Source organism: Anguilla anguilla, chromosome 6 (assembly GCF_013347855.1).
Source record: "Anguilla anguilla isolate fAngAng1 chromosome 6, fAngAng1.pri, whole genome shotgun sequence".
Classification (NCBI taxonomy): domain Eukaryota; kingdom Metazoa; phylum Chordata; class Actinopteri; order Anguilliformes; family Anguillidae; genus Anguilla; species Anguilla anguilla.
Window position 1 is genome coordinate 9,698,682 of NC_049206.1, and position 17,448 is coordinate 9,716,129.

The 17,448-nt window shown below is 44.3% G+C and overlaps 1 protein-coding gene across 1 annotated transcript; it reads left to right on the forward strand.

The window, feature by feature from the left end:
• The first annotated feature begins 1,855 nt into the window (after positions 1 to 1,855).
• scinlb (scinderin like b) lies at positions 1,856 to 17,236 on the forward strand. The gene is made up of 17 exons (XM_035423125.1): positions 1,856 to 2,009; positions 4,690 to 4,873; positions 6,421 to 6,575; positions 8,135 to 8,296; positions 8,659 to 8,808; positions 9,238 to 9,327; positions 10,007 to 10,139; positions 10,260 to 10,348; positions 11,281 to 11,496; positions 12,832 to 12,965; positions 13,535 to 13,625; positions 14,208 to 14,378; positions 14,999 to 15,173; positions 15,531 to 15,646; positions 15,941 to 16,018; positions 16,234 to 16,294; positions 16,510 to 17,236. The coding sequence occupies exons 2-17, from the start codon at positions 4,693 to 4,695 to the stop codon at positions 16,668 to 16,670; spliced, it is 2,163 nt and encodes a 720-aa protein (XP_035279016.1). The 5' UTR covers positions 1,856 to 2,009; positions 4,690 to 4,692; the 3' UTR covers positions 16,671 to 17,236.
• The last annotated feature ends 212 nt before the right edge of the window (positions 17,237 to 17,448 follow it).

The window sequence follows — 17,448 nt, forward strand, 5'->3', positions numbered from 1 at the left end:
ATTTTTAAGAAAGTTATCCTTTCGTGAACGTTGCAGCTTTCACGGTATTTCAGCCAAAACATGTCTTGTGCCCGTCCATCCGTGCTGCCGTGAAATCAGTTCTGTTCTCTGAGACCACCGAAGCATGTTCCATTTTTAACATGACATTAATAATTACAGTAATTACATTACATTACATTACAGGCATTTGGCAGACGCTCTTATCCAGAGCGACGTACAACAAAGTGTATAACCATAACCAGGAACAAGTATGACGAAAACCCTAGAGAGAAGTACCGGACCAAGTGCAGGGAACAACCGCATAGTTCAACTTGGACCCTGAAGGTTAAACTGATTAACACTAGCACAATGAGAACGGCAACAACGCGGTCTATCGAAAAAAATACAAGCAGTAGTTAAGACAGTTAATGCACCTAAGTCATCTACGAAACAGCTGCCTAGTTACAACCCTAAGCTTACAGTCATTTACAGGGGGGTAGGGAGGGTTGGGGAGAGGTGCAGCCTGAAGAGGTGAGTCTTCAGTCGTCAATTAGGACAAACACTGCTTTTCTGTATTGCTTCTAGGTTAAGGAATTCAAACCATGTCTGCACTTGACATGTTCAACAGTTATGTGTGCATTTCTGAAAATGTGCATTTTATCAGTGTAGAAATTTTTTTTGTTGAAATTTGCAGAGAAGTTTGAGGTACAAGGTTAAGTTATATCGAGTGTGGAAAAAGCTATATATTGTCCAGGAAAGCAAGGCTTCAGGTCTGTGTTTGTACTACAGGAGTGACGAGAAACACCCTTTGAAAGTGCTCCTTGGTTTTAGTCTGGCTGCGCTTCAGGAGAATGAGTAACTCCTCTTTGATAATGTTGTAATTGCATACAGCACAGGGATCCTGTCTTTTTCCAGTTTTTTCGCACCGAAAGTAGAAGTAAGAAGGTTGTGTTTTGTGTGGATCAAAGGGGATTTTATTCTCAAAATTCTGCATCATGGAAAACATTCTAATTAAAAGACAGAAAGTGATTCATTATGGGGAAGTGGATTGGAAAGACCTCTTGTCTTTACCAGACATACAGTACTATTATTTTGTGATAGGACTTAAGAAAGATACATACTTTTTTTGAAAGGTGGATTGAACTGTGAATGATGGTTATACTTTAGTTAGGTAATACTTATCTAATGCTAAAATGTATGGATACAAAGTGCAAGCTATGCACAATGAAATCAAAACTAAATTATTCAATAGCTGTTTAAGAAATATGTGTATGTACTGCAACCCAGGAAGTTGTCACACAAACGGTAATGAATAAAAAATCCACTTTGCTTACAGTGACTTAAAAGAGCAAGGGCCTGAAGATTTTCACATTTTGTCGCTTCAGAGTTTGAAATCACAATGCATTTCCAGAGGAATTATTTCTGAGCTACAAGATCTACTCCATAATTCAATTACTCCTCTAAATATCACATTTAAAATTAAATGTTTATTTAAATTATAAAGGTATTCATTCAGACCATTTTGAATGGGAAACATAAATAAAGTTAGTTTGCCTCTGTGTCCAATCATGTGGTTTGATTTCAGAAGAATAAATTAAATACATCTGTAGAAGCTCGTAATACACTCAAAATTGCCATTCACACCAAACATCTATTTTTAAATGGTTAATTTATGTATTAAAAGATTGCAGAATGCACTCCGCGGCAGTCTGAGTAGTTAAGATAAACTTGTGTTGCATGCAGTGTCAAAGTTTGACGTTACTCTGACCTGTTGACAAAATATTTTTGCGTAAAAATGCTGCTTTGACATGCGCTAACAACATACGTTGATGTTTTCAGTACGCACAGAAAAAAACGGTTTTGTGTTTCCTGGTCTTCGACCAACCAATAGGGGTTTCTTCACTAATGGGCAATAAACTGCGCGCTGCTCTGACTCACACGTCCCAGTTGAAGTAGGAATACAAACCTACATCACATCTGTCCTCTTTCTACGAATCTCTGGCTCCAGTGTAACTACAACAGCAAACACTGTAAGTACTTTCGATACTTTCAAGAACAAAGAGTTGAAATGCAGTGGTCTCCAAAAAACTAGCATATAATGGCACGCTTATCTTGAATATTTCGCAACCGAGCATTTCGTAAACTAATCTGTATTTGATTTTTAACTTTCTGGCCTTCCTCTGATATTACTTATTACAGTGCAAGCGAATTATCAAATATAGCAACTCTGAGGTCAGATATTATTCTGCTGCAATCTTCTGAGCAAATTTCAGTTCGGGATTTGTGCAGAAAGTTTCTACTGACGATTCAATATCCAGATGTGAAGACGACCCCTTTTTAGTTTTGGGGACTTGAACGGTAAATGTCCCACAAGAACCGAAGCCAGATTAAATGCGATGAGACTTTGGTTTTCCTTGAAATGTGCAGAACCGATACTGTGGCAAGCGCGAATGTTTCGAATTGTATTAACTGTCAGACGTGTTTTATGACGCGATTCAGTATGGTAGCTATAGTCATAGCGCATAATGAAGATACTATAGGTGGGAATCTATTCTGCATAGGACTTGGACGCAGATTGATTGCGGAACAGTGCCCATTTACAGTATGCGTTATTATTGATAGCAAGTGACCCCTGGCCGAATCTGCTTCAATTCATAGCAAGGCAGTGCTGATTAGCTTGCTGCGTTAAGTCGAATTGCAATATATTTTAAAAGAAAAGTAGCCTAGGCTATCAGCGTGCATAAATTAAAGGTATTTCATTGCCATGTAACTTTAAGGTTTTGAAAGTTGACATAATAGTTCTATTCCTTCATTGCATGAATCTATAGCCCTAGTCTGGATAGTTTAACCTGTTGTTGGTTGCACACCGGTTAATAACTACTTTTTAAAAACTCAGACCAAGGTTAAGATGATTCCACAGTAGTTTGGTAAATATATGGTATTCCGCCTAACAGTTCGTCACTATTTCGGATCATTATCAGCACTGCCTTGCCAGAATCTAAGCAGATCCGTCCCGTCACTTGCTATTAGTAATAACGCATACTGTAAACGGGCACTGTTCCGCAATCAGCTCAGATACACCCATTATACATAGTGAGATGCAAACAAGCACAACGTAGTTGCAAATGTACATCGTAGCCACACCGCACGAGGGTTTATGGGTGGGACTCACGGAATTAATTCATATTAACTGGTCAGATTTACAAGCGGCGCTGTGCACCATCAAATCATTATTTCATCCATTCATCGATGCGCCAATTTATTATCGAGAATGAGAATACAGCTTAGCTTATATTAAAGTCAAATGATGACCTCATGCGTTGTTTTATTTGGCTCTTTATCAGATCAGGAGACAGATGGGTGGTGTTATCAGTAAGATGCACGCATACACATCTTTGTGTAATCAGCCGCAAGCTTCATGCTGCCAGGGCAACAGCGCTTGGCTCCTGCTACTGTGAATTCAAATCAGACCATCTTAAAGAGGCCATTCTATTTATGTGTGTGTGTGTGTGTGTGTGTGCTGGGGGTGGGGGAGAGACCGAAATGCAGTAATGAAAAACTTAAATCTGTAGAATATTTTGTAGACTAAGCTTCTAACAAACTAGATTTCAGAAATGGGGTATTTTTGCCAGTGTGTAAAAGGTCAGTACCGTTCTGTGTGAGACATTAAACATGCCTCCCTGTTAATAATTATACTGCCTGGAGAAAATGGCAGATACACACGCGCGCAGTTTTATTAGTTTACAATAGGCTCAAAGGTAACATGGTTTTGGTAGTATTTGCCTTTGATTTTGGTTTCACCCATGCTGTAAATCTGGCCGTGGTTCTTCCCATCATGATAAGCCCTGTATTCTCATTTTAATCTTTGGGACTTCAAAACCTAACTCATCCTCGGCTAAGGTCGATTGGGACATAAAATATGCAGTCGGGTAGCATTATTTCCTGTCTTTGGTTTTATGAAATCAGTTGTGTAATTTATGTCTATTTTGCAACGGCTGCAACTTTAATCAAAAACCTGAGGAATCAGAAGGACAGCTGTAAACAGAGAAAGGGATACAGTGGATAGATAAGCAAACGTCGGTTTATTCAATAGGGTTTGCTGTTCTAAGTTCACTGCCATTTCAGTGAAATATGTTTTTGAGGGGAAATATGAGACCTGCACTGTGTGAGCTGTGCTCTCCAGTGTAGGCCTGTGTTTCACATCCCAGTGATTTCCATGGAGGTTTTATTGGCCTGTATTTCACATCTCGATGATTTACATGGAGGTTTTTGCACATTTAGGCAAATCAAATGAGTCATCACAACTGGCGCTGGCGGTGGTTTTGGCCACCAGGGGGCGATGGCGGTGATTTTGGCCATCATGAAAAGATCAATCCCCCCCTCCCCCCCACCAACACAAATCGTCCTCTCCCCCAGCTTGGGCCTCGAGAATTATTACCACATTTCTCCCCACTTATGACGGCATTGGTCAGAATGTTTAATGCGATTCAAGTGCGCACCATTTACCATTTCCCCTGTACCATTTCCCACTCACGTCCCCATTGCCCCCGTACTTTGGAAATGTCCCAAACAGGCAGAGAGCCAGAGCATACATATTTTGTGGCTCTGCAGAAGCGCTTCAGTGTCGGATAGCCTAGCGTCTGAGCCAGATGGAGACCCCTGCTGTCACTGTGAAATTAAGAGATCTTTCTCCGCTCCCTCTTTTCCCAGGCCATGGTGTCCCACAAGGAATTCCAGAATGCCGGGAAGGCTGCGGGGCTCCAGATTTGGCGCATCGAGAACATGGACCTAAAGCCCGTCCCCAAGCCTCTGTACGGGAACTTCTACACAGGCGATGCCTACATCCTGCTCTACACCACCTCGGCTCCGTCTTACTACATTCACATGTGGTTGGGTGAGCAGCCTCCTCCCTCTGTCTGCTTGCCTACCATCTGCCTGAGAAGCAGTGTCTGTTTAAAGGGGGTTAAAACTGTCACCGTTTACAGGTTGGGCACCTGAACTATACAGGCAGTTTCCTGTCACTGTGTGGATTTAAAACACACGAGACAAAAGAGGGTCGTAACTGCTCCCGGGACAGAACCTCTCTGGTGTGAATAGGGGGGGTTTGAGTGCCCCGTGACTCATGCTTTCCTTGCATTTTTCCGTGCCCACATTTTTATATTGTTAGCCGCATGGTCCGATAAACAATCAGCATGCTTTCACTTGTAGACAAGCCTTGAAAGTTGTAAAATAAAATACATTTGTAATTTCGAAAGAGGAATTTTTATTTAGACATGAGTATAAGTCATTTATAATTTATTATAGAATATACAGTGTGTGGCATTGTGTGTGTGTGTGTGAGTGTGTTTGTGTGCATGAAGGTACAGTGAAAATCCCTCTTGACATTTTTTATGTGTAGTTATTCTTGTTGATTGAAAGTTCCAGAAGTATACTAATTTAGTCCTATAAAAAATCTCTGTGTGAGATAAATAAGTATAAGTGTTACCTATGCAGATTCCAATAGATTGCATACAGATGTTGGGTCTGAGGACTGAAGTTTTAGCTGTGCGTGTGGTCTGCAGATAGCTCCTCTCATCTTCAGTATGTATGAGCCTGCAGTGTTTCCTGTGCTAAATATAATGCAGGCTCTGTACTGAACCACAGTTGTTTGTGATTGGTCCGAACAGTCGGAACGGTCCTGTCTGTGGTCACTGCTTAGGCACTTCACAGGCAGAGAACCCGAAGCCTGCTGACATTGTGAAATAGCTGACATTCAGAATGCAGAGTGCAACCATATTCATCCAGTCTTGCAGAATTCATTCAGTCTTGTCTGAACACATCGAGAAAAGCATATAGTTTTCTTCTAGTGGCACATCCGCATGTTCTTGCATGCTTTTCCTTGCTGACCCACAAAAAGCCCAACTTAGTTCAGTCTTGTTCCTGGTCTGGCACATCATTTCTATTGGTGTTTTCTGGTATTCCAGTGGGCGGTTGTCAGTATTCATTGTGCTCTTCGCCTCCAAAAAGGAGGCCCAGCAACCATGGATGCATCCCATAAACATTGGTGCTGAGCATGTGGTCATATCTGGCACAGTGACAGCTCTTAAAAGCCCGCTGTTATTCACTCATCAGTGTGCTGCTGTTCTCTTTTTGATGGAATGGAACCTCTCCAATGGCCACTGTAAATGGGTGGTTGTGAGCGATAAAAAGTGACAGCATAGGTGTACGTCCTGGCTTAGGCTGCAAGACAAGACCAGACCTGTCTTCCTTCCAATTCCATCTCGTTACATTTGTTATTAAAGGTTAATGATTATTATGAATATTTTTCTTTGTTTAGACGTTGGCAGGTGACGATCCACAGTTGTGCAGAGTGGTCTGCCCTTGGCTGTCCTTAGTGTTTGAATGTTCATCTGGACGTCTATAATGTGCTTAGCGGATGTTTCCTCCCCCCCCCCATTCTAGGAAACGAGTGCTCCCAGGATGAAAGTGGTGCCGCTGCGATTTTTGCCACCCAGCTGGATGACCACCTGGGCGGTGGGCCCGTGCAGTTCCGCGAGGTGCAGAACAACGAGTCCATCACTTTCCTGGGATATTTCAAGTCTGGGATCAAGTACAAGGTGAGCCTTCGTCGCAAGGCCGAGGGACAGGCACGCGCCCTGCCCTGGGTTAGAGGCCTGCAGCTGCTTTCGTTTGTTTTCAGTACATTTAAGTACAAGTTCCATGCAGTGTGGTTTCAGTTTATGATGCTTCATTGGTAGCCATTCAGTTTTTTCTTACCTTGATGTGGATGAATTTGGACAGAGAAATAAAAGCCAGACTAAATACCTTTAAAACAGTGCATTTGGTTTTGGCATGATGACCAGCGCAAGTACAGAGCTAAATGCTCTTTGTGGGGCAGTGCATACCATATATGGTACAGAGTGGTTTGGTGTTTTACGAAGAGATCTCTTATTGACGGATCCCGTTTGTCTGGCATCAGTTCTGCACTTCATAGGCAGAACTGGCACGTATTATGGAAGTGAAAGATGGCATTGGCATGAACAATGTCCTGTTCTGTCCATGGTTTCAGTTATTATTCTCCTTTTTTGTTCTTGTGTTGTTTGAAAACAACATTGTTTTGAGTCTGTGTAGTTGCAGTGCTGGTAAAGAATAATTACCGAAACTTGTCATACTGTGTTGGTAAAGAAAAATTAAGGAAGTAAAGGGTGAATGTTTGTTGAATGCAGGCCGCAGTCTCGTCTGTGTCTGCGGAGTTCTTCCATTTGCTTTTATTTGAATTCCAAACAATACCCTTCTGCAGAAGGTCATGTGCAACCTATTACTGTGGATCTCATTACTGTCCAGTCATGCAGCATTCTCTTTACAAAACCACTGTGCTTAGGCCTACTTCCTCAATCTTGCTTTCTTTCTCAAAGAAAATTGCAAGCTTCTTGCAGAGGAGGGTTCATCCATCTGTTTTCCATTTGAAAGTATTTTATGAAGCATCCGATGCTACAAAATGGCCGCAGTATTCTATGATTCAAGGGTTGTGAAGGATAATCGAAGCTTAAGTTGGAAAGCGGTGGATTTATATGCGATATGTGCTATAGATCTCAGCTCTATTTCAGTCTGTTATGTCATATCAGATATCACTAAGTATCTGGGATTTGATAAGAATGGGAATTAGGTTGGAACTAAAATAGGTCTGTGAAATGTCACTGTCCCTTGCCTCAGGCTTGGATACATGGAGTCAATGGCTTAAATTGGTGTACAAACGGGACAGAACCAGCACAGACTGGTTTAAGCCAGTGCATTTAAAATGGGTGGAGTGCCTGAAATATTCAGATTACCAGTTCAAGCAACAGCATGGTCATGTCATGTCGGAACTTGTCTAATTAGTGATCTGGTCTGGATCCACCTATCCTTTTATCTCTTGCTTGAAATGAATGGTGTAGGCTAATGGTTAGGGAAATGGGTTTGTAATCACAGGTTTTCCTTCCCAGTCACTGTTATTCTACCCACAAGCAACTTAACTTGAAATGCTTCAGTAAATTTCCAGCTATTTAAACGGGTTGCATGGAAAAATGCGTGCAAATCTGCTAAATTTTAATTAGAAATCAGAACACACTTTTTTTTTTTCTTTTTACCTCTGTCAAAAGACGTGAGGTCACATGACCACCTCAACCTGTCGTTGCAGCAAGGTGGAGTGGCGTCTGGCTTCCACCACGTGGTGACCAACGACATGAGCGTGAAGCGCCTGCTGCATCTCAAGGGCCGACGGGCCATCAGGGCCACGGAGGTGGACCTGTCCTGGGCCAGCTTCAACACGGGGGACTGCTTCATCGTGGACCTGGGCAAGGTTAGGCGGCCAACGGTGCCCTCGAGCAAGGCCCCACTAATCTGACATGCAGCTGACTTCCCAAAGGAATTACATCATGCAGCTTCACCACACGTCCTGCCAAAACAAATAGGATTACCAAGCAGAGTTGCTGTGTTCTTGGGAGAATGTCTGCACTGTAATCTAGCACTGAACACTCCTGTTGCCAACTGGCACCTCTTGTCATTTAGAAGAACATGTGACCATTTGGTTAGCCTATAGCATCTGACCTTTCATGCTTCATTTACCATACATACAAGGGTACAGCTGCTCATTTCTGCATGCCTCTTACATGGACGTTATTACCCAGATGTTTTAACCACTAACCCCCCCCCCCCCCTTAGGACATCTACCAGTGGTGCGGGAGCGAGTGCAACCGCTACGAGAGGCTGAAGGCCTCCCAGCTGGCCATCGACATCCGGGACAACGAGCGGAGTGGCCGCGCCAAGCTGCACATGGTGGAGGACGGAGCCGAGCCCGATGAGCTCATCGCCGTGAGTGGGCGTGGCCGTGGACGGTCTTCGGGCATTAGCGTCGGCGCTACCCCTGTTCTGTGGGGGGGGGGGGGGGTGGACACAATGGGTGCCTGTGTGTCCTAAAGGGGACCAGGGATCCAGAGTGGCAGGGTGGAGGGGTGGGGGGGGGGGGGGGGTGGGGGGGTTAGCGGGGGCAGTAATCTGAACCAGATTCCTCTTCATTAGTCTCCACATTCTCGCTAATGAGAAATTGGTACGCTCGCTTGGCACTGTGAGCTCAGCTGCTTTGTTTATTGGTTTGGGAGCGTTAGGAGGGTAGGAGGGGAGAGGATGTTTGCCAAGAGCGGAAAAAGACAACCCAGCTCCACTTGACATCTGAATGGACCTTGTTAGGGATAAACAGGCCTTTTTGTACCCATATGAAATGCATTCCTCTCTTTATTTCAGGCCCTGGGCCCCAGACCTCAAATCGCAGCAGGGTCCCCCGACGATGAGGCCGTGGACACGACCAATAAGAAGAAGGCCGCTCTGTACATGGTAACGCATCTGCGCCTTTGCGACAGACACAGCCCGCCGTGTGTGTGAATGAAATCCAGAGTCTCTGCCTCCCACTGCCTGATCATGTTCACGTGCTTTCTGGGCCCAGTAACAGTGAGATGAGTCACGCAAATGCAGTCTCTATTTTTAACATTGTTTTCCTCCTTCGTTTTGCATAGGCAAATGGTTCCCACTGCAAAAACTATGTTTGTGGTCTGGCTGTTGTAGGAAAGGGCCTTTTAGAGGGACCATAGTGATGCAGTGGGCCAGCTTTAGAGAAAAGCTGCCTCTAAGCGGATTAAGGGAGTACTCAACCCTCCGCAAAGCACAAGGTTTAAAAACATTTGAGAGCCTGCGACAAATTAAGAGAAACATTTACACTGTGTGGGAACACTTTGCTCTAGATTGAGCTAGTCGCTGTGGCTCAGCCCTATGTGGTCCTGCTGTGTGGACACTGTTCCCACTGTAGGACACTGTCCCTGCTGTAGGACACTGGTCCTTCACTTTGGACACTGTTCCTACACTTTGGGCACTGTTCTCGCTGTAGAACACTGTTCCCACTGTAGGACACTGTTCCCGCAGTATAGACACTGTTCCCACTGTAGGACTCTGTCCCTGCATTTTGGACCCTGTTCCCGCAGTGTGGAAGCTCAGTGTCGTTTGTAAATTTGCGGTCTAGATCTCCGACGCGTCCGGCTCCATGAAGGCCACGGCGGTGGCCCCGTCCAGCCCCTTCAAGCAGGAGATGCTCTCGGCCGACGAGTGCTACATCGTGGACAACGGGGTGGACAGCAAGATCTTCCTGTGGAAAGGTACGGCGTGTCACTGCGCGGCCCGCGACTGTACGCGTATGTAAAACACGAGCAGGCGCGACCGGTTTCGGCTCTGGCGCGGAAGAGCTCGTACAGACGCGCCTCTGTTGTTCTTCGCAGGGCCGAATGCAAATGCCGCGGAGCGCAAAGCCGCCATGAAGGCAGCCGAGCAGTTCATCAAAGATAAGAGCTACTCCAAGATGACACAGGTAACATTCAGCTGTTCAACACTGGTGCATTGTTTCTAGTTCGTGCTTTCATTTGACTACTTGCATAGTAATAATAATAATAATGATAATAATAATCCCCGTGGCTTTGCTGCCAGACCTTTTCAACTTTTTAGAGCCTAGCCACAAAGGCCGGTCTTCAGAAAATATGACTTGCTACACCCACGCTGATTATAAACACACCTGTTCAGATTTTATTATGGTTCCCAGAATTTCCCAGATCCAATCCTGTGCATGACATTACATTCATTTAGCAGGTGCTGTTATTCAGAGCAGCTTATGAATTAAGAGAATGCATGACACAGACTAAATCTGACCCCTATATGTCTTAAATCAGTTTTAATATAGTTTAGCATTGTTCTTTGTGGTCAGCAGTTTGTGAGTCATTGTGCTTCTACATAAATAACCATGATTATTGCAGTGTGATGCCACTTAATGTTCTGAGTCATTGCCTGGCACTACGTAAACACAATGGGTTCACTGCGGTGCTTAGCTGGAGTTTTTACCTCAGGTGTACACCTCTAGACCAAAGAACTGCATTACAACTGGAACAGCTATCCAAATCTGTGAAGTAAGGATTAGTCATGCCAGTTATAATGATCTGGAGGTTTAAACTTGAGGTTTAAACTCCAACTAAGCATGCTGTAATTTACCCTATGATTTCAGGTATTGTTATTTTTATCGGTCATTGTTAGGTCTAGTCTAGGTACAGAAAATAGTGTTGAGTATAACACATCAGGGGATAAATAACTCATTCAGCAACAGACTCCCATGTGGCCAGATTGCTTGTGTCCAATCATTTTTAAAAGAGTGCCATATATTTTAGTCACTGAGTGATGTCACCATTTAGCTTGTTTATGCAATAGAGATGATATTGTGCATTTACCAAGGCTGTGCCTTCTTCCCATCTGCAGATCCAGGTGATGCCAGCAGGGGGCGAGACCACACTCTTCAAGCAGTTCTTCTCCAACTGGAAGGACAAGGACCAGACCACCGGCCCGGGCAAGGCCTACGCCATCGGTCGCATCGCGCAAGTGGAGCAGATCCCCTTTGACGCCTCCTCTCTGCACTCCAACAACACGATGGCTGCCCAGCACGGCATGGTGGATGATGGATCTGGGAAAGTCCAGGTAAAAGGCCATTACATTACATTAGCATTTAGCAGATGCTCTTATCCAGAGCGACTTACACAACTTTTTTTACATACATTTACATTGCATCCGTTTGTAGAGCCGGATATATACCAAAGCAATGCAGGGTAGGTACTTTGCTCAAGGGTACAACAGCAGTGTCCTGCCCGGGAATCTAACTTGCAACCTTCAGTTCTTTACACATTATACTAAACTGCCATCCCCACAGGCGTTTCCTGATGGAAATTCGAGCTTCACTTTAGCCTGATTTTTAAGATGGTCCAGCTGGTTTTAACCTGGTTTTGAGATGGTCAAGCTGGCAACAAGATAATGGAGATAGCAACCATGCTGACAAGGCCGTGTGCAGCTGGTGGGCCAGCTTGGTACATACAGCAGACCATCACCAAATCCCAGATGGTATCTAGCTGGAGCAGGAGCTGGTTGCAGCTAGATATTTGGCTGATGGCTTGAATTTCCACCAGGAGTCTGAAAATGTTTTTGTGTCCCATTAACATAGAGCCAAAGAATTCCCACACTTGTTCAGCTCAGGGCCCCCTGAAATTAACCACGCTGTGGCTGATGATCTCAGTACAATACAAAGGCGAAGTCACCCAGTTCAGGATGCAATGCAGTGGCTAACACACTAGTACACTGAAACTTGCATGAGTCATAATGCCATTACATTAAGGACCTGGCACGTATTTACTTAGTATATGAAATTTAACATTCAGTGTTTTTAAATATTACCAAGGGTGTATAAATCATATGTAATTTATTTTTCCTGAAAGTCTAAAGCGGGGGTGCACAACGGGGGCCAATCCACTGATGGAATCTGTGCCAACTTCTGCTCTTGATGACCTAATTAAATATCTTGAGCTGACATTTGTTTAAGCACAAAGCTACAGCCGCAGCCTGCAAGTGTATCCTAAATATTTTACTGTGCTCAATTACTGGAGTGAGCCAGTGTAGTTTATAGACCTGTCAGAAAACTAAAACGAAAGTAACTGGTTGGAACAAAAACCAGCAGACAGACCAGCCCTAAAGGATCAAAGTTGCGCACCCCTGGTCTAAAGTATGTCATTCTCAATTTGTGAAAATATACTATATAATAAGGTGCTGCATTTCTAAATGAATCAGTTTATGCTGTTATGTTGGTTTTCATGTTTAAAATAAAGAATATTGGTAAATGTAAATGGTGAAAGCCATAGTACGGAGTAGTCATTTTCCAGACAGTTGTGGGAGAGTAGCCGAGTTTCACATCCTTCTGGGTTTAGTTCACACAGGCTTAATGTAAAGCAGCCTGTGACGCATTCTCATGGAGGGTATTTTTGGCAGATCTGGCGTGTGGAAGGGGGAGCACAGGTCCCAGTGGAGCCCTCCTGCTACGGCCACTTCTACGGGGGAGACTGTTACCTCATTCTGTACAGCTACAGGGTAGGCGGGAGGGAGCAGCACATCATCTACACCTGGTGAGTGTGCGTGAGTAATAAGCACAGGGGAGCGATGCAGAGCAGGAACAACACACACATACGTTATGCAGTGGGATTCATTATAAAATAAATAATAAATTCTGTGTAACGTGATGTAAAATGTAAGATCAGCTATCATAGGCCTAGTCATATGCAAAACAGTTTTAAGGAAAAAAATTATGCTGTGTCAGTACTTAGGTCTACACTATTACCTACTGCACTAGCCACTTTACTGTAATACGGTCAGCTGTAGACTTACCTACTGCACAAGCCACTCAATGTCATTATTTTTTTATTATACCTACTTGTATTTTCTAGAGATTTTTATACTTATGTTTGGCGGAAGAGCAGGGCTAAGAATTCCAATGTACTAGTGCTTGTACTTGTTACACATAGGAAATAAAACTTGAACTTGAAAATATGCCAGCAACAACACACTGGCTGGCACACTAGCTTTTTAAAGGGTGACGCTGCCATGTCAGAAAGCCAGGGGGCACTGTTGTAAGTTGTAATTTACTGCGCTGTACTGTGCAGAGGTGTGAAGGGTTCTGTGTGATGCTGTGTTTTAGGCAGGGGCTGAAGTCCACTCAGGATGAGCTGGCGGCATCTGCCTTCCTGACAGTGAAGCTGGATGACTCCATGGGCGGTGCCCCAGTCCAGGTGAACAATGACTATGTCTGCTTACTCAGGACCTTAGTATCCTTCCTCCTATCTTCTTCAGTCTGTGTGTGAGTTATTGGGAATTAGTAGTTCACTAAACATGAACAATAGGATTTGCTGCATTCATATAAAAATGGTGTGGTGCTAATATAGTGGTAACTTCTGTACGGATTCATTCTGGGCTGGGCCGGATATTAAAGTTCACACAGTGACCAACAGGGGACAGCATTGGTTTGTTTTAAAACAGTACAATAGTGATAAGCTAGATAAAGGGCAATTAGGAAATCATAAATTGTATGGGTTTATGGTTCTGCTTGGTTTATGGTTTATGGTTTTAACTGTTTGTACAGGTAATGAAGCTCAAACAGTACATTTTTTACAATGTAAGACAGTGGAGACTGAATTAGGAGACACAAGGTAAAAGATTGTCCCAGTCCAGTTTTTGCATCTGGTATACAGCTGTATATTTTGGACAGGATGAGAGGCTTAAAAAGTTGTACTGAAGCCCAGGAGTTTTCATTCACAGAAGTCCTAAGGCTGGAGGTTGCAGTCTCACTTGTAGCACAATGTCGCCCCCTGCAGGTGCGAGTGACGCAGGGTCAGGAGCCATCCCACCTGATGAGCTTGTTCAAGGACAAGCCTATGATTATCCACAACGGCGGGACGTCCCGTACGGGGGGCCAGACCAAGGCCGGCAGCACGCGCCTCTTCCACATTCGCCAGAGCTCCTCCAAAGCCACCCGCGCTGTGGAGGTGAGCCTGCCCGGTCCTGCACAGGGGTAACATGGCCCTCATACAGGGGTCTGATCTAGACAGCTAATATCAATGTCAAACAAACAGTACTGTAAGTGCATGCAGTGTGTTGAGGTAGTCATGGTAACTGCATGGTATTGTAAATGATTGGACACATAATGCAAAAGTTAGGGAAAATTCCAACATTTAATGACCAGAAAATTAAGTTATTAATTGAAGTGAATTCAGCCATGAAGCCTTGTGGTTTTGTCTATAAGCAGGTATTTTTTAAAGCAGTGTTAATTAGAAGACACATCAAAAACTAAACCTTTTTTGTTGATTTCAAAAAGCTTTCACTTGGAACACAAAGGTTTTGCAAGAACCCTCTATCTGCTTAATCTCTCCAGTCACATGCACAATTTCCTTTATCACTTATGCACATTTCCTGTCATTGCGATAAACAAAATGAAGAAAAAAAAACTTCCTAAGACTGGCATTTTAGTGTTAAGCCCAGACAGTCTATTGCTTTGAATAAGCTGCCACCCCAGGTGCTGAAGAGGAGGCGGAGTTACGTGGCTAATTTAAGAATGGCGAAGAGCCAATCACAACGCATCACGCCGCCGCATGCCTCTCCCCTCCAGGTGGGACCTTCGGCCTCCTCCCTGAACACCAATGATGTGTTCGTGCTCAAGTCTCCGGACTCCCTGTTTGTGTGGAGGGGCGTGGGCGCCAGCGAGGAGGAGGCGGCCGCTGCCAAGCACGTGGTCAGCTTTCTGGGAGGAAGTCCAACCAGCGTGTCAGAGGGCAAGGAACCAGGTGAGCTAATCCTAATGCCCGGCCTCAGACACTAGCGTCTCTGTTCCACCGGCAAGCTTTTTCAGCCGTTTGCCTTTTGAGGGCTTGGGGAATACTTTTCTACCTTTTTCACATTTGGCTCTAATCTATTTGAAAATGGCCACTGGGACACACTGTGAGACAACCCAATTTATTGACTTATGGATCGATTGAAATATGCTCGTTACCGCCGCGGTCTATACTGCCTAATGACTGTCTGCCGTTTATCGATTACATGAGTGGACTCTGATGGGCAGATAAATGCCATCCTTAATGACGTTAAAGACAGACACGGTGTGCGTGTGTACAGAGCACTGACTGGCATGTTGCTCTCCACAGCTGGATTCTGGTCTGCCCTGGGAGGGAAGAAAGACTACCAGACTTCCAAGAGTCTGCAGAAGTCGGCCAAACCCCCTCGCCTGTTCGGCTGCTCCAACAAGACCGGCCGGCTCATCGTAAGTGCGGAGGGTCCGTCTTTCAGCTAAAGTTCGGGGACCAGTGCTTAGTGATGGCTTCACTGCTGTTCACCTCTTCTTTCCATTTAAACTTATGTCCTTTTCTCTGTCACCCCCCCCCCCCCACTACCCATTCTCCCCTTTCTCTTTTCACTCCTTCATGCATTCCTCTCCACTTCCTTTTCTCCCCTTTTTTTCTCTCCCTTGTTCCTCTCCTCCCTTTCTCCTGTATTCCCTCCCTCCTTTGATGTCTTTCCTTTCCATTCTTTGCTCCTCCCTCTCTGTATCCCTCAGGCTGAGGAGGTTCCAGGAGACTTCACCCAGTCCGACCTGGCAACTGATGATGTCATGTTGCTGGACACATGGGACCAGGTCAGTCTTTGTAGCCCCTGCCCATCATCCCTGACATCTCTTCCAGCACAAGCATGACCACTTCCTGCCAGATCCATTCACATGCCGAAATACTCCTCATTATTTCATAGAAATTTTTTTTTTAAATGCTCTGCTGAAATCCTGAATTTATAGCTTTTAAATCCCTAGATCCGCCTGTCCTCAAGGCTAACAACTTTACTCTTTTTCCTTTCAAGATCTTCCTCTGGATTGGCAATGAAGCCAATGAGGTTGAGAAAACAGGAGCTCCAAAAATAGGTGAGTTTCCTGAGGGTGAGAAGCCGCTCAGTTACTAAGAGATAAAACGACTACTGCAGAGGTATTGGGAAGCTTGATTGAGCTGTGTCTCAGCTGTAGCAATACTGTTGTCAGAACAGAAACTGAAGAAACCCAGAATGCAGAGGTATTGCATGGAGTTTTTTTTAAGTGCTGTGTTTTTGCATTTTGGTGAATTTTCATCCTTTTCTCTCCAGCCAAAGAGTATGTGGACAGCGATCCGTCTGGCCGCCGCGGGGTGCCCATAGCCACCATCAAACAGGGCTTTGAGCCGCCCACCTTCACCGGCTGGTTCCAAGCCTGGGACCCCAAGATGTGGGAAACCGACCCCCTGGATCGCATTCGGGGACGTTTCTAAGCTCACCGCCATTTAAAATCCAGTGTCCGTGCCTGGCTAACGCACGCACACAACCGTGTACATACTCCTACCCCGCATTTCGGTGTGAGACAGGTGTCCCTTGCGTGAGTTTCACAGAGGCTGTACGCTCTGTAACCGTGTGGTGTTGACCAACAGAAGTGGAGCAGCTTAAAAATGCTGCCTCCGTATCAGACCGCACGCGCTCTCTGCCCACTTTCGTTCTTTTTCTTTACTCGCAAGTCGCCCTTTTTTTAAAAAAAGTTTGCCGTGTAAGAGACACATCTTGAAAGGGTCATAAGTACCAAACAGACCTGTTTCCAGCCAATTACCATGCACTTAAATGTCTGAATGGCAAAATAAAAACGTGTTTTTCCATTATATTGATATTAAGAGTTGCGAGAGGTCTTGTCATCAGTCTTTGTGGAGGCTTGTTTACATAGATGACATCAGGACTGTGGAAAATGTGTGCTGATATGACATTCCCTAAGCTTTTTTTTTTTTTTTTTTTACTTTTTCTGATGGCTAACTATGCTTAGTTTTAATAAACATACTGCATTTTCAAAGGACTTTTGTTTTGATCTCATCATTAAGTAGAACCCTGAAATATTGCTAGGATTTTCTTTGAACCTGAAGTGCAAAATGTGCTTTTATAAATTTGCATATGTGAATATACTGTTGAACTATCCCATTTATTATTTTGAATGTTCAGATACATAATTAATGATTTACCTTACAGTTTGAAATACTTAGTGAAAGTCGAAATTGCCCATTGTAGTTT

Bases quoted from the DNA above. Each gene is read 5' to 3' on its own strand.
- scinlb (XM_035423125.1), top strand. From the start codon at position 4,693: ATGGTGTCCCACAAGGAATTCCAGAATGCCGGGAAGGCTGCGGGGCTC. The intron at 15,647-15,940 runs GTAAGTGCGGAG...TGTATCCCTCAG, and splicing joins ACAAGACCGGCCGGCTCATC to GCTGAGGAGGTTCCAGGAGA. The intron at 16,295-16,509 runs GTGAGTTTCCTG...TTTTCTCTCCAG, and splicing joins AACAGGAGCTCCAAAAATAG to CCAAAGAGTATGTGGACAGC.